At 44.0% G+C, this 14,831-nt stretch overlaps 1 protein-coding gene across 1 annotated transcript in view; it reads right to left on the reverse strand.

Annotated features, from left to right (window-relative positions):
* LOC132426645 (histone-arginine methyltransferase CARM1-like) overlaps positions 1 to 14,831 on the reverse strand; it is a 268,188-nt gene that overhangs the window by 85,828 nt on the left and 167,529 nt on the right. The window contains exon 5 of the mRNA XM_060013442.1: positions 3,148 to 3,258. Within this exon, the coding sequence (XP_059869425.1) occupies positions 3,148 to 3,258 (111 nt within the window). The remainder of the gene's footprint in view (positions 1 to 3,147; positions 3,259 to 14,831) is intronic.

The following is a 14,831-nucleotide window of genomic DNA, read 5'->3' on the forward strand; positions in this document are numbered from 1 at the left end:
GATAGCTGCCCTTTAGAGGTGGGCAGGCTCATGGGTTGGGAACCCACGGGAGATCTTTAGTTCTGCCCTGTTACTTGAACAAGAATGATCTCTTGTTACTAACCCAGAAATGTCAGATGTGGCCCAGGGTGAAAGCATATGGCTGTACCTGGGCAGGTTCATGACCATCCTGCAGAAAATGACTAAATGTGCATGCCCTGCAGACAAGGAGTCATTCGCATCATCTAGTCATCTGAGGTCAGCCCTTACAAAATCAGTTTGAGCCACCGAATGCGACTGAAACTGAATTCTATGCAAGCTGAAAACGTTGTTTACTTAAAGCCCAGAAGCCTTTCATGAGAAGAATCCACGGACAGGAAATGGTAGTTAAATTTATACATTTTTCTTTCTTGTTACAATTTGATATTTTCTGAGCAATTTAATGAAGACTCCAGAGAAAAGAATTAAATGTCTGCTGGTTCAATTACCAACTAATGAAAAGGTGGAAAGTAGCACCACGTACTGTGTGCCGAGAGGCTACTGAGGCCTATTCTTGGAGTGAAAATCTTTCGTGTGCTGCTTACACTCTCCTTTGCCACCCACAAATTGTACAGACGAGTGTCAGCAGAAGAAGCAGAAACCAAGAGCTGGTGCAGATCATCCTCTGCAAGGGTGAAAGGCCTGGCCCACGGGGGGACATCTCATGACACCCATGGCAACAGCCAGGAGCGCGGCAGAAGCCATGGTTTCCATCAGGAGGGACCAGGCTGTCCTTAAAGCCATGCTTTGAGAAGATTCTAACCATCCCTGGCCCTGAATGCATTCTTTTTTTTTTTTTTTTTTTTTTTGCGGTACACGGGCCTCTCACTGTGGCCTCTCCCGCTGCGGAGCACAGGCTCCGGACGCACAGGCTCAGCGGCCATGGCTCACGGGCCCAGCCGCTCCGCGGCATGTGGGATCCTCCCGGACAGGAGCACGAACCCGTGTCCCCTGCATCGGCAGGCGGACTCCCAACAACTGTGCCACCAGGGAAGCCCTTCCTCTTTTCTTATTTAGAATTCCACATTTAAATCTTATTTAGAACTCCATAAAGAGAAAAAGTGAGGTACAAAACTGGGTGAAGACATTTTTCACATGTATAACTGAATAGAATTAATATCCAGAATATAGAAATCATTTCTACAAATGAATTAGTCAAAAGAAAAACTGTCAAAAAAATTGGAACAGGTATTTCACAGAAGAGAAAGTACAAATGGCCAAACACTGTGCAAAGATACTCAAAATCATTAGTGAGTAGAAAATACAAATTAAAACCACAATTATGTAATAAACACCAGATTGGCAAGAATTCCAAAGCCTGACAATATCAAGTGTTGCCAAAGTTGGAGAACAATGGCAGTCTCGTTAACTGCTGCAGGGAGTAAAAATTGGAACAACCACTCTGGAAAACAATTTGGCATCACAGAACAGAGGTGAAGGTATACATGCCCTATTACCCAACAATTCTACTCTTGGGTATATACTGAGAAACTCCAGCACAGATGCAGTGGGGAGTGTGTATAAGAATATTCATAAAAATACTTTTATAATGGAAGCCATCCAAAGTCCGTCAACAGCTCAGTGCACTGCACGTTTCATATAATAGAACACTATCCAGCACTTGAAGAGGAATAAACAAGGGCTGTATGCATCAACAAAATGACCCTCAGGAGCATCATGCTGGGTGAAAAAAGCAAATTACAGGATACATACATTACGATTCCATTTATGGAAAGTTCATAAAGGATATGTTTCTGGGGACAGAAACATATGCGGTAAAACTATAAAGAACAGTGAGAACGTGATTAACAAAATTTCAAGATAGTGGTTACCTCTATTTAGGGCAGAAAAGAGACACGATCAAGACAAGACACATGAACCTTTAATGGAAATGCTAATGGCCTATCTCTTAAAAGACATAGTTGGGACTTCCCTGGCTGTCCAGTGGTTAAGACTCAACATTTCCACTGCAGGGGACATGGGTTTGATCCCTGGTGAGGGAACTAAGATCCCGCAAGCCACGTGGCGTGGCCAAAAAAAAAGACGTAGTGGACACACATTCATTGTATTGTTATTCTTGACACATTTTACAAATGTACACATTTTTCAAATATTAAAATGTACACATTTTACAAATATTCTTTTGTGTGCACCTAATAGTTAATAAAAATGACTCTTAAGAATTGGTACGTAAGCAAATGACCAAAAATATTTTATCCAAGACTTGTTGGAAGAAGAGAGTGTAAGAACATGCCAGCCATCAGGCCCTGGCAGTCTTTCCTTCCGAACATGCCATACTGTCTACTGGTCTCTGGCCCCTTCCGGGTCATTCAATCCAAACCCAACCATCACTCAGAGCTAGCACTTGTCCCAGGTTGGAGGAAAGTTTCAGGATGCTCCTCAGAAGCAGCTGCCAGGCTTCCCTCTCGATCTGCCATTCTGTCCCTCATTTCCATGCAGGCCTCCTCCAGGTGTGGACGACAAGCACATGACCCTGTGCGTGTGCGTGCACACACACATCCGGCTCTGCAGCTCGACTGGGTTGTTATTACATCCAAATATTACTGAAAGCTATTATTACTTGACTCTTGACTTATTCTCCAATATGTGTACACATTTTATAAGGATAATGGAGTACCATATTTAAAACAAAGCATCTCCCTGTCCTCTAATCAGAACCTGAAATCTGAAAAAGAAGCACAGACATCTGCCCATGTTCCAACTACAATCACGTAGCAACAGTCCCTTAAACCAAAATTGAAATTTAAAGTGAGTGGTGCGGTTATTGTCAGTACAGCATGTAAGAAAAAAAATAAACCTAGCTCCAGGGATGTCTGACTCCTCACCTCAGTAGGTCATTAAAGATAAGACAGCATTCATCTCCCCCAGGCCCAAGAAAGTCCTGTTATAATTTTAGTATCGTGAAGAAATTTTTAAAATAATTGTTTTCATATCCATCACTACAGTGAAGGCGGGCTCTTTCAGGAGTAACATCCCAACAGGAAAAAAAAATCAGACTGGTAAAACAAAAATTCTTCTAAAATGACCTACGTGAAAGGTCCATCACTTAGTCTCCTGAAGTTTACTGAAGACCTAGTTAGTAACTGCTGTAAAAATACAACCACTAACCTCAGCATAGTGTGCTACTGAACTGGCCTCAACTGCATAGACTCTCCGAGCTCCGGCCTGTACAGCAAAAAATGACAGTATTCCTGATCCACAGCCAACATCTAGAACAACCTGGAAGGAAAGGAAAAGACAAAAAAGGGGTGAAAACACAAACCGGAGCTTAGCTGTTGGCATCATGCCAACTTTGAGCACTGTGATCGAAGTACTAGCTTTGATTTTTACAAGTGGTCTTACCTTGGCCAAGTTATGAATCTCTGTGAGACTTCTTTTTCTCCTATGTTAAATGGGGTCAATAATACCCACCTTTTAAGGTTTACTGTGGGGATTAGTATGAAGTGTGTACCAAGCACTTAGTGTATAATTGGTGTTTTTCAAATGATTGTTATTATTACTACAGTTTCTTTGTAACATGGTTTACTTTTAGGATGTTTAGGGCCAAGAAAAGTAGTGGGTCATGAATGAATTTGCTTACCCTACCTGTCAGCGTGAACAAAATGAAAACTGTCTCAAATAATGTTTAGCATGATATACATATATACATACGTATATGCATATTATATGTATATGTGTGTGTATATATATTCAGGAAAAATTGAAGACAGTCTTTAAAAATCCAAACGTGAGATATGTGCTTTTTTTTTTAGGCCCCCTCCAAAAAGTTGGGGAGGTTTATATGGAGGGTAGGAGGGTATTAAGACAGTGGACACATAGAATTTACAGAAACTTCTATCCTCTGTGTTCAGACCTAGGACTTCAATCAGAAAGACCACCATTCACTGGCACAAAGGGACCAACCAACACTTGGACCTGCATGCTGCGAGGAAGAGAAGGACAGTATGGATTGGGGCCCTGGCCCCATGCACAGCTGAAGCTGAGGTCTGCAGCTCAGTCTGATCACTGAAATCTCAGGCTCCTGTATTTCTGTCTCATCAGTGACTTTTATTCTTAGCATCTTTTAGCACTAGCTTTGAGCAAGGCATTTCACTTGGCTCTAAATCCTCACAATAAATGTACGAATAGATAGCATTATGATGGCCACTTGTGAGATGACAAACTGAAAATCAGAGACACTGAATGAGCCCAAGTTCACCTAGCAGTAAGTAGGGGAGCCAGGAGTTGAATCTGGGCACTTCTGCCTTCCAAGCTCATGTTCTATAAAATCACATGTTGATTATTTAATTTCACTTTTATAAATCTGATATTTTAACCCAGCAATACCAATAGGCAATGAATGACAAGGAAACGAAGTATTACTTTTTTCAGGAAAATTTACAATAGTTTTTTTTTTTTTTTTACTTTGATAGTAGGAAAATTTTTCCAAAAAATAGGAAATATCAGAGGTTGTGCATGTGCGTATCTGTGTTTTAACTGCAGTATCACACTGTGCTGACACAGATACGGTGCCATTATTCTAAGAGAACATGCTGTTAGTAATGGGTTCACGGTGCTCACTTATATTAATCCTAGAGCTGTGGCTGTATTCCATGTGGTCTCCTAGGATTTGGATAATTAGGAGCATTACTAATTTAAAATGTCACCCAGTCTCTGGAATTTGCTGTCAGGCTGTCTATACTTTTAGAAATACCACCATTCACTTCTCCTCATCCTCCCTAGGAAATACTTCATCTTCACATGGTCCTGGGTTTATTGCAAGAACACCCGTGACTGCTGTCTAGAGAGAGGAGGCTGTAGGTTGGAGAGTGCAATCCATGGCCCCCTAAAAAGATGCACCATGTCCAGAAGAACGTTTCCAGAGCGTTCTTCAATGAAAAATATAATAGGACTTCCCTAGTGGCGCAGTGGTTAAGAATCCGCCTGCCAATGCAGGGGACATGAGTTCGAGCCCTGGTCCGGGAGGATCCCACATTCCGCAGAGCGGCTGAGCCCGTGTGCCACAACTATTGAGCCTGTGCTCTAGAGCTAGCGAGCCCCAACTGCTGAGCCCGCGTGCCACAACTACTGAAGCCCACACGCCTAGAGCCTGTGCTCCACAACAAGAGAAGCCCCTGCAATGAGAAGTCCCTGCTCGCCGCAACTGGAGAAAGCCCGTGCAGAGCAACGAAGACCCAATGCAGCCAAAAATAAATAAATAAATTTAAAAATATAATACCTTAGATACTATGCTCAGTCCAAAACATGGATACAAAATTAAGATACAATAGAAATTGCACCTGCTTGCTCTGGTGACAGTCGTCCTAGAAATGTGTGAAGGGAACACTTTGTCTCTTTTATTAGGGTGTCATGAAGCACATCTTAGAGCAGTGTTTTTCACTTCTCTTGATCCTGCAGACTAAAAACCAAAGAAACATTTTACCACTGGGAGAGAGACAGCAGACAGTGGGAACAGGGAGAGAGAGAAAAATTCAGAGATGGGAGGGAGGCTGATACGGTTCAGCTTTTTGCCAAATTAGGCCTTTTGGTAGGAAGATGCATTGACAGGCCCAGACCCTATCTAGAGAAAAGCCGAAAAATTATAAACTGTTGTGCAAATACCTTATTTCAATAACGAATTTCAAGCCAAAACAACCTTATTCATTTGGCTATTTCAAAACAGAGCATAGCCCTTGAAAAAGAATCTGATCTTTTGCTAGCATTACCCAGATAATGCCATCTGTTTCCCGCTTGTGTGTATATTTAAAAAGTTAACAAGTGAATTTTCAGTCTGGGGCCTGTAGGAGAGGGAGAGGAGAGGGAGGGACATTTTGCCCTGTCTATGTAAGCCATGAAACGTTGGAAACAAAGCTGAGGAAGGCTGAGAATTCATTCTCTGGTGAAAAACAAACAAGTCCAAGCAAGTATTTAGGCTCTAATGGAAATACACTCTTTCAGCCCTTTCCAGCTGGGGTTTCCCAGACTAGGAGAAGACAGGACATAATTATGTTACACCGTCTTATCTGGCACCTCAGGAAGCCTTGGAGCTGCCTCTAATCACGTTTTCTTGTCCTCACAGAAGATTATATTGAGCCCATGTTTTATTCTACCATTGCTAGGCCATCACAGAACTGGGTATGTTTGAGGACCTTGGCAGACATTAAGTTATACTTTCTTATCCTAAGGAAAAGTATCTCACCTCAGACAGAGGCAAAAAGAGAGTAATAAAACCCTCTTCCACGTGTAAAGCAGTTTCCAGTCTCCAAAGGACGTTCCCCAGACACTATCCATTTGATCCTCATGCCCCGCTGGGATGGAGAGTACATAGTTATGTCCCCGTTGTACTGAGAAGGAAACAGGCTTGGAGAGACCGTTTCCAGCCCAAGGTAACGCTACTGCTAAAGGGCAGAGCTGGATGAGTACCCAGCGCTCGGCTGTCTGTAGCACCATGGCCATCCTTCTGTGCAGCAAAAGATGGGAGGAAAGGGGGGACTGTGAAGAGATGTAAATCTGACCACACCACACTCTATACACTTCCAATGGCTCCACGCTATTGGCCTCTGGCCAGGATCGCCCAAGAGAAAAGACAACAGGAGGTCAGAGGGAGTGAGGACAGTGCGGTCAGAAGACTTATTCTCCTGGCTTCCTCCCGCCCGGGTCTCCATGGACTGGCTGTGTCCCCTCTACCAAAGGCCACAGCCCTTGCCGGGCTTCCATCTCTTAGAGTTATGACTATTCTCTCAGGTTTCCAGTAACCTCCCCTTCCCCCTCCCCCTTTAGGTCAAGGGGTGATAACAGGTCCCCACTCTTGGTAGTGCCAGGGCACTTCACCGTACCGTGTTGGTTCCCTGTACTCTGCCCACATCATTGTAAATGGTCCTGTTATTTAACTCTTCTAAAACACCTTGTTGGGTGTGCCTTGCCTCTCCTGCAGGAACCCTGGCTGATACATCAACTCATCCTTCAGATCTCAAACAGCTCTCCCTCAGGGAAGACTTCCTTAGCCTTTGCTCCCCTCCCAGGCTAAGTAAAGTCCTCCAGCTCTACGCTTTTTTTTTTTTTGTCAGTACGCGGGCCTCTCACTGTTGTGGCCTCTCCCGTTGCAGAGCACAGGCTCCGGATGCGTAGGCTCAGAGGCCATGGCTCATGGGCCCAGCCGCTCCACGGCGTGTGGGATCTTCCTGGACCGGGGCACGAACCCGTGTCTCCTGCATCAGCAGGCACACTCTCAACCACTGCGCCACCAGGGAAGCCCCAGCTCTACGCTTTCTTATCATCACTTACTCAAACCCTTCCTTCATAACATTCATCACAGTTATAATTTTTCATTCAAAGAGGGATTATTTGATTAATTTCTGCTCCCTCCCCTTCATTAAAGGAGAGACTTCTATCTGCTTCTTGGTCACTACTGAATCCCTGATATAGCATGGGGTCTGGCACACAGTAAAAACACTCACTAAATCTTTGTTAGACAAACTGAATAATAAAAATGTGTCTCACTACCACAGATAGGGAACAGATTCATGATCCAAAAGATACAGCGCGAATCTGTTACCTCCCTGAGAACGTACCTTCTACCAGCGTAACGCATCCTCTTCAAGCTTGTGATCTTAAGCATCCTTCAAAGGATGACTTTCTTTGGACATTGTCATATTGTCATTACGTTACAATCCAGTTAGCTCTAGTATACAATGTTCCTCTAGAGAGAGAATTCATCCTCAGCTTCCCCTGGATACACAGGCAGTAACTATAAAAATGGCTAATTTGGGGCTTATATGGGGCAGCACCAGAAAATGGTATGAAATTCTTGTCAGGACTAATGGGGAAAAGTCAACAATTGATCCATGTAACAGTGGCCAAAAGTTCCGTGAATCTATTTGTAAATAAAATTCTTGAAGTATTAAAAATATAAGGTCATTTTGCTTGTACAGATGATTTTAATTACATGCTTTTATGGCTTCCTAGGCAAAGAAATCCTGAAAAATGTCTGAACAGGTCTAACAAGCCCCAAGAGGGTTCAAAGCTATTTATTTGGATTCACTAGGTTAAAATTAACAAAGAACATCCAGGTCCTTAAGAAAACATGAAATAAAACTACCCTTGACTAATAAAGTAAAAATAAATATGTACCATTATTTTTATACTTATTATGTACTATGCTTGCTTAGTACTTTTACCTTATTTACTCATGATGACAACTATCTAATGTGGGTACCATTATTTTCTCCATGTTGCACATAAAGAGACTGAGAATCAGATGGAGTTGAAGTCATACACTTAATAAATGGCAGAGGGGCTTCCCTGGTGGCACAGTGGTTGAGAGTCCACCTGCCGATTCAGGGGATGCGGGTTCGTGCCCCGGCCCGGGAAGATCCCACATGCCGCGGAGTGGCTGGGCCCGTGAGCCATGGCCACTAAGCCTGCGCGTCCGGAGCCTGTGCTCCGCAGCGGGAGAGGCCACAACAGTGAGAGGCCCGCGTACCGCAAAAAATAAAATAAAATAAAAAAATGGCAGAGATGAGATAAAAACAAACGTACCTAGTTGAAACCCTATGCTCTTAGATACTCCCTTCATTTTCAATTCTATTTTCTGTGTTGTTCAGGCTACAGTAATGTTTGTCCCATTTAGCCTTCTTTTCACCCTACAGTTTTATAACTGTCTTCCGATACTGAGGTCCTGATTACCCCACACTCAATTCTTCCAGTTACGCCATTTATTATTTATTCATTCTTTCTTTATTTGCTTGAGCATATCAACGGCTGCTCTGAATTGCAATACCCCAACTGTCATTTCTGTATGCCTTATACTCCGAAATTGTGTCCTACCCACCTGGCTCTTCCACAGCCATTGCTGCTTCTCCCAGCCATTATTTTATTATATCTGTAGATATCTCCACTGAATCACCCCAAGTTACAAGTACCCCATGCTTTTCCACTGTCATGTACTTTATCATCATAGTTACCTGCCATGGGCTCCCTACCCCACAGACTGCACCCAACTATTCCAACATCCAAATTGTTGACCAACAGGGTGACTGAACAGCTTCCGAGCAGAAACAGAATGAGAGAACTACACAGCCTTTTGCAGTCCATCACATCTCTTCCTCTAGGGTTTGTCAAAGAAAGGAAAATTCCAAATCCCTTCAAGAGCTGCAGAAGACATCCTTGATGGCCTTCGCAGCTTAGGCGTAAATCTTGTTCAGATAATTAGAACTTTCTCTACGGCAGAAGAATTCTGCTGTGATAGCTCCCCATAAGACAGAACTCTGCATCTCTGTGCAGTGAAACTTGCTTTCAACAAAAGGGTTGCCTGTATTTAAATAATGAATAAATAATACTTATGAGCACCCTTGTTTCATTCCACCTGCTCTTCTGGCAGAGGACAGATAAACCCTTCACCAATCTTTTAACCACCCTTTCACCAGTTCTCCAACTATTTTTCTCTATTATTACAGAAAATACAAAGACGCTAATCACTCCTACCTTCTCTCTCCATGATTAACCCCCTTCATATGCTGCCAATAGACTCAGACTAGCTCACTCAGCTCTAAACCCTCAGGCACTCAATCATTCATCAGACATCAAAAGTGCCTTCTATTACCCATTGTGCCAAATACTGCTAGATGCTGGGAATGCAAAGATGAAAATAACATGACTGTCTAGTAGGGAGAAGCATAATGATGTGTTACAGTGGCAAGGATAGTATTATATAATAGACCCAGTGAAACTATGAAGGAGGATTAGTCTACTCTACCAAGGATTCTGGAAATACTTCACTGAGATGACCCGAGGAGTGAAAATCAAGAGGTACGTCAACGTGTGCCGTCTGAATGGAGGGGGTGGCAAGAGCTCCAGACTGAGAGCAGTCTGAACAAAGGCACCCAAGAATGGTAGAGCCAGTCATGTCTGGGAGGCAGCAAATCTTCTCAGGAGCATGATGTGTGTGTTAGAGGTACAAGTAGGGGGCATGGTTGAGAAATGAACATGGCAAGAGCAAAAGCTGATGCTTGCTTGTAGCTGGTCTTGTATACGCCACTAAGAGCTTGGACTTAATCTTTAAGCAAAGAAGGATCGTAGAAGAGTTTTCAGTGGAAGAATTATTTCATAGTTGTGTTTCAGCAGCATCATAGTGGTGGTGTGGACTGGAGGACACAGGATCAGAGGGTGCAGGGAAGCCTTACTTCCTATCAGAACCTCACTTTATTGAGTATTTATCCTCCTCTGTGGATAACCATCCCCAGTCCCAGGGAGGGGATCCTGATTGGTCCAGGGCAATCGTAAGTGGTTCCGTTTCTCTTGCCAGTGATCACTACACTTGCGTGTGTGATAAAATATTGTTAATGAGACCTGAGGGGAAGTTTGTTGGGAGCTACTGGAAAGGTTTTCCCCCTTCTAAGACAGACGTAAGAAAGATGCTTCTTTCTTGGACGTGGTTAAATTGAAATGTGATGCTCAGAGAAACTGGATTAAAACACCTCAGAATCATACTACCTCCAACATTTTAGCCAATTTAAGTAGGGATTTCCTCCTGCTGGAGGCCAAAGCTATCTTAACTGGGACAAGTAGGGAAACTAATTGGAAAACATTTGCAATCCTCCAGGAAAGATACAGTAACAATGCGAATAAAGAATCAGCTGTGGGACAAAGGGGAAGAGAAGGAGTTGCAAAAATGCTGGATTAAAAGCAGCTAAAGAATTTGGAAACTGGAAAGGAAAAGAAAAAGTCTAGCCTGACTCCCAGGTTCCCGGCTTGGGGGATGTTTATAACACCTTCAGTTTTTGTAGCATGCCAGAATGGAACGCTCGCCTTGCTGGCCGGACAGAGTGGCCCTAGGAATTGCTTGTCCTGGTCTTTGAAACATGGAGCTGAGTTTCATTGCTGCTGCTACAGCTGAAGGAGTTTGCTGCGGAGGCTTCTCCTGTTCCCTCACATTGCTCACGGGTACAATAAAACAGTGGCCACCTCACTCACGCCACATGCACTTTGTCCCTTGCCTCCTACCGCAGTGCCCTTGTTGCAGCTGAGGCATGGGGCAGGCACGACAGTACCCACTTGGCACGCATGCATGTGCACCATGAAGAGTAGGGAGTTAACACCCTGCTGGGGCGTGCTCCACCAGTGGGAGATGGCAGCCAATGGAGAAGTCATTCTCCTTTTCTCCCCCGATGAACTGTTTGAAGACAGAGTGGCTTCATATGACCTCCCTGATGATGTCCGGTGACACCGGGTGATCAGTCTCTCATCAAGTTGTGGCAAGCTCGGTAACACCCTCCCTCACACCTGCTCTCCCCCCCTCTGCTCTGCCTCTCTCCTGCTCCACTGAGATTGCCCTCCCTAAGAAAATACTACCACGTAAGCCTTTGCTGAGTGATCTGTGATTTACGGGACTGAGGCTAAGAAAATGGTGCTACTTAAACAAAATTCAACATGTTCACTGACATTTTTCTGTGATTCTGTCTTTTCCGGGTTTCTGAACTTCTAAATTCTAAACCTAAGCCCTCACTCTGGAGTTGAGTGTGTCAGTACCTCAGATTCAGGAAATCAAGCAAAAACAAGATACAGGCACAAGCTCTTAAGTGCATCCATGCCCAATTCCTGGTCCAGTGCTGGAAAAGACCAGGTTCTAGTACAGCAATTTAACTCCTTTATACTGACTTTATCCTATTTATCCACTTCCATTTTTAACCTGGAAAGCAGATATTAAGACAAAGACACCTACTTCAGAAGTTACTGTTGCACAGAGTCTTCTATATAAGCCTTTAACAAAGTCAGTCATTGCTCCAAACTGGCCCTTCCTTCATGGCACTGTCTTAGAGGGAATGGGAAAGGTTTAGAAATTCAACCCTAAGATGTTTCTGAAATGCCCTGACTGTAGTGGGAAGAGAATCCACCAGGCAGAAGTTCACAGTAAGTTAGCCAGTAAAACCATACCAGTGAAATATTGATTTTTTTCAAACCTCTTTTCTTCCTAGCTCCCTCCCATGCAGAGCTGAGGCACTGCGAATTTCACCTTAGCAATCTGTCCCTTCTTTAATGATTTTGCAAAAGTGGCATCTGGTATGATAGTCATTAGTGCCACTTACCAGATATTTCTGGTTCTCCTTATGGGCACATGGTAGAATTGTATCCCTTGCTCTCTGGGAATTAGGAGTGACCACATGACTTGCTTTGGACCATGTAATGTGGTCAGAAGTGAACATGGGTCCCTTTCAGGTGGAAGATATAAGAACAAGGAGTGTGCTCTGCCACGCTCCGCTTCCCTCTGCAACAGGAACTAGTCATGTTTCACATGGAGGCTGCTTCCTCAGCCTGGGTCCTTGAGTGAGATGAGACAAAACGCAGCCCTTCGCTAACCTATGATGGATTCAATGAGCACGATATAAAGCTCTATTGGTTTGAACCACTGAGGTCTGGGGGTTGACTGTTACAGCAGCATAACCTAGTTTACCCTAATAAGCCCAGTCAAGTGCCAGTGATTTCTGATTCAATTTCCCAGTATGTCCGCAGAATTCTGATGCTGTGCTGAGATTCTGGTATAGCAGTTCACTGAATTCTTATAGCCACCATGTGTTAAGTGTTCTTATCCCATTTTAAAATTAACCCCAAAGAGAGGTCACATGTCAGCATCTTGAAAGGTACAGAGACAGGCTTGGAGCACAGATATCTTGACTAGAAAATCCATCTAGTGCATTAAAGTCCCTAGCTCCCTCTTTCCCAAATGCCCTGAAAGACAGTCTGTGATCGCTGTTTATTCAGTCTTCTTGGCTCTCCTTGAAAGCTGCACTTTGCTTTCATACCAAATGAAAGCATTTTCCTCTGCTGATTCTGGCATCTTTCTCCAGTACTCTTACAGGAGCAGATTTTATTCAAGCTCAGGAGAATCCTGGCACAGACACGCCATCTGCTTTACTCACATTCAGGAAATCTATGTGGACACCCCCTTAGAGCTTAAGGGGCCAAAGAGATCAGTTAAGACCAACATCCATTTTCTACCTCTTTCTCCTCACCTGTATTACAGAGAATTTATCCCAGGGATGAGTTTTTGTGATATATGACCTAACGTGAACCTTGGCCTCGGTACTAGGTCGAATAGTGTCCTCCAAAATTCATGTCTACCCAGAACCTGTGAATGTGACCTTATTGGGAAATAGGGTTTTTACAGATATAGCAAATGAAGATAACGTCATACTGGATTAGGGTGAGCCCTAAATCCATTGTGACTGGAGTCATTACAAGGAGAGAGAAATTTACATTAGAGACACAGACACATGGGGAGAATGCCACGTGACAAAGAAGAGATTGGAGTGGTGCATCTGCAAGTCAGGAACACCAAGGACTGCCAGCAGCCTCAAGGAACTAGAAGGAGGCGAGGAAGGATCTTCCCCTGCAGCCTTCAGAGGGAGCATGGGTGTGCTGACACCCTGGTTTTGGACTTCTGACCTCTGGAACTGTGAGAGAATAAAATTCTGCTGTTCTAAGCTACCTAGTTTGTGGTAATTTGTTATGACAGCCCTAGGAAACAAACGGCCTCCGAAGTCCAAGGCATAGGGAAACACACACACACACACACACACACACACGACAGGCAGAGATATATAGATGTATCAGAGATCATTTTTCACTATCACATCCTGCCCCCATACATGTTCCAAAGATCACAGAGATAAAATATCAGTTTGATTATCAACCTAGAACATATAGAGAATGGCTTTATGTTGCTCCCAAAATCACTGTGCAGTCCCGGCAGATGTGAGTTCGCATATAGCTCTACCACTTAGCAGTCGTGTACCTTAAAGCAAGTTAGTTAAATTTATGTAGCCCTGGTCCCTTTTCTGTACTATCAGGCTAATAATATATCTTGAATTTTTTTGTCGTGTGGTGTGGCGGGCGTTTACCTTTCTTCTGTGCCTCTCAGCATCTGAACCCCCTTCCTGTGCTTGGAGAATGTCCCACTTCCGGGGCAGTACCAGCCTCCCACTTGGGAAGTTACAGGTGTCTGCTGCTCTTTTCCAGCATCCCTGAAGCTAAAGCACAGGCATGACCGGGGCTCTCCTGATAAGATGCATCTTGCACTGTGAAGCTGACAGTGTGCAGACGCAGGACAGCACAGAATCCACTCAGGTGCGGTCATGGTCACCTCCCGGTTCCAGCAGCACAACAGAGAAAGGTTCTAAGGACAACACTCCAGGGTAGCAGCAGGTGAAGCCTATGCAGGTTGCGGTGCCCACGTCTGGCTGCATGGATGTCTCCCAGAGATCAATTCTGCAGCATGATTTTGGAAATTATTTTTCTCCTTGTAGCCTCCACGCCTAGCTCTCTGATGATCCTATATCCTTTTCGGAAATTCTTTTTTCTTTTTTTCTTAAATTAGCAGAGTTGGTTTCTGATGCTGGCAGCTTAGAACCCTGACTAACATGCAAGGATTAAAATGAGATAAGATATGCAAAGAACCTAGCAGGAGTCGTGAGTTACTTCCTTTCTTCCCACTTCCCTCCACAGTTCTAAATGAGGATGCTGCTGTCAATGGTTAACAGCACTCAGCAGCGAGATGTGGAGGATTTGAAGAATGGATAAAGATACCGTGGCATACGCACACAATGGAATACCGTGCTGCCTTAGAAGAAAGGAGATCCTGCCATACGTGACACAAGACATGGGTGAAGCTGGAGGACATCATTCCAAGTGAAAGAAGCCAGACACAGAGGGACAAATACTGCATGATTTCACTTATATGAAGTATCTAAGAGTTAAACTCTTAGAAGCAGAGAGTAGATCGGTGGTAACCAGGGGCTGGAGAGAGAGGGAAACAGGAA

Source organism: Delphinus delphis, chromosome 6 (assembly GCF_949987515.2).
Source record: "Delphinus delphis chromosome 6, mDelDel1.2, whole genome shotgun sequence".
In the NCBI taxonomy this organism is placed as follows: Eukaryota; Metazoa; Chordata; class Mammalia; order Artiodactyla; family Delphinidae; genus Delphinus; species Delphinus delphis.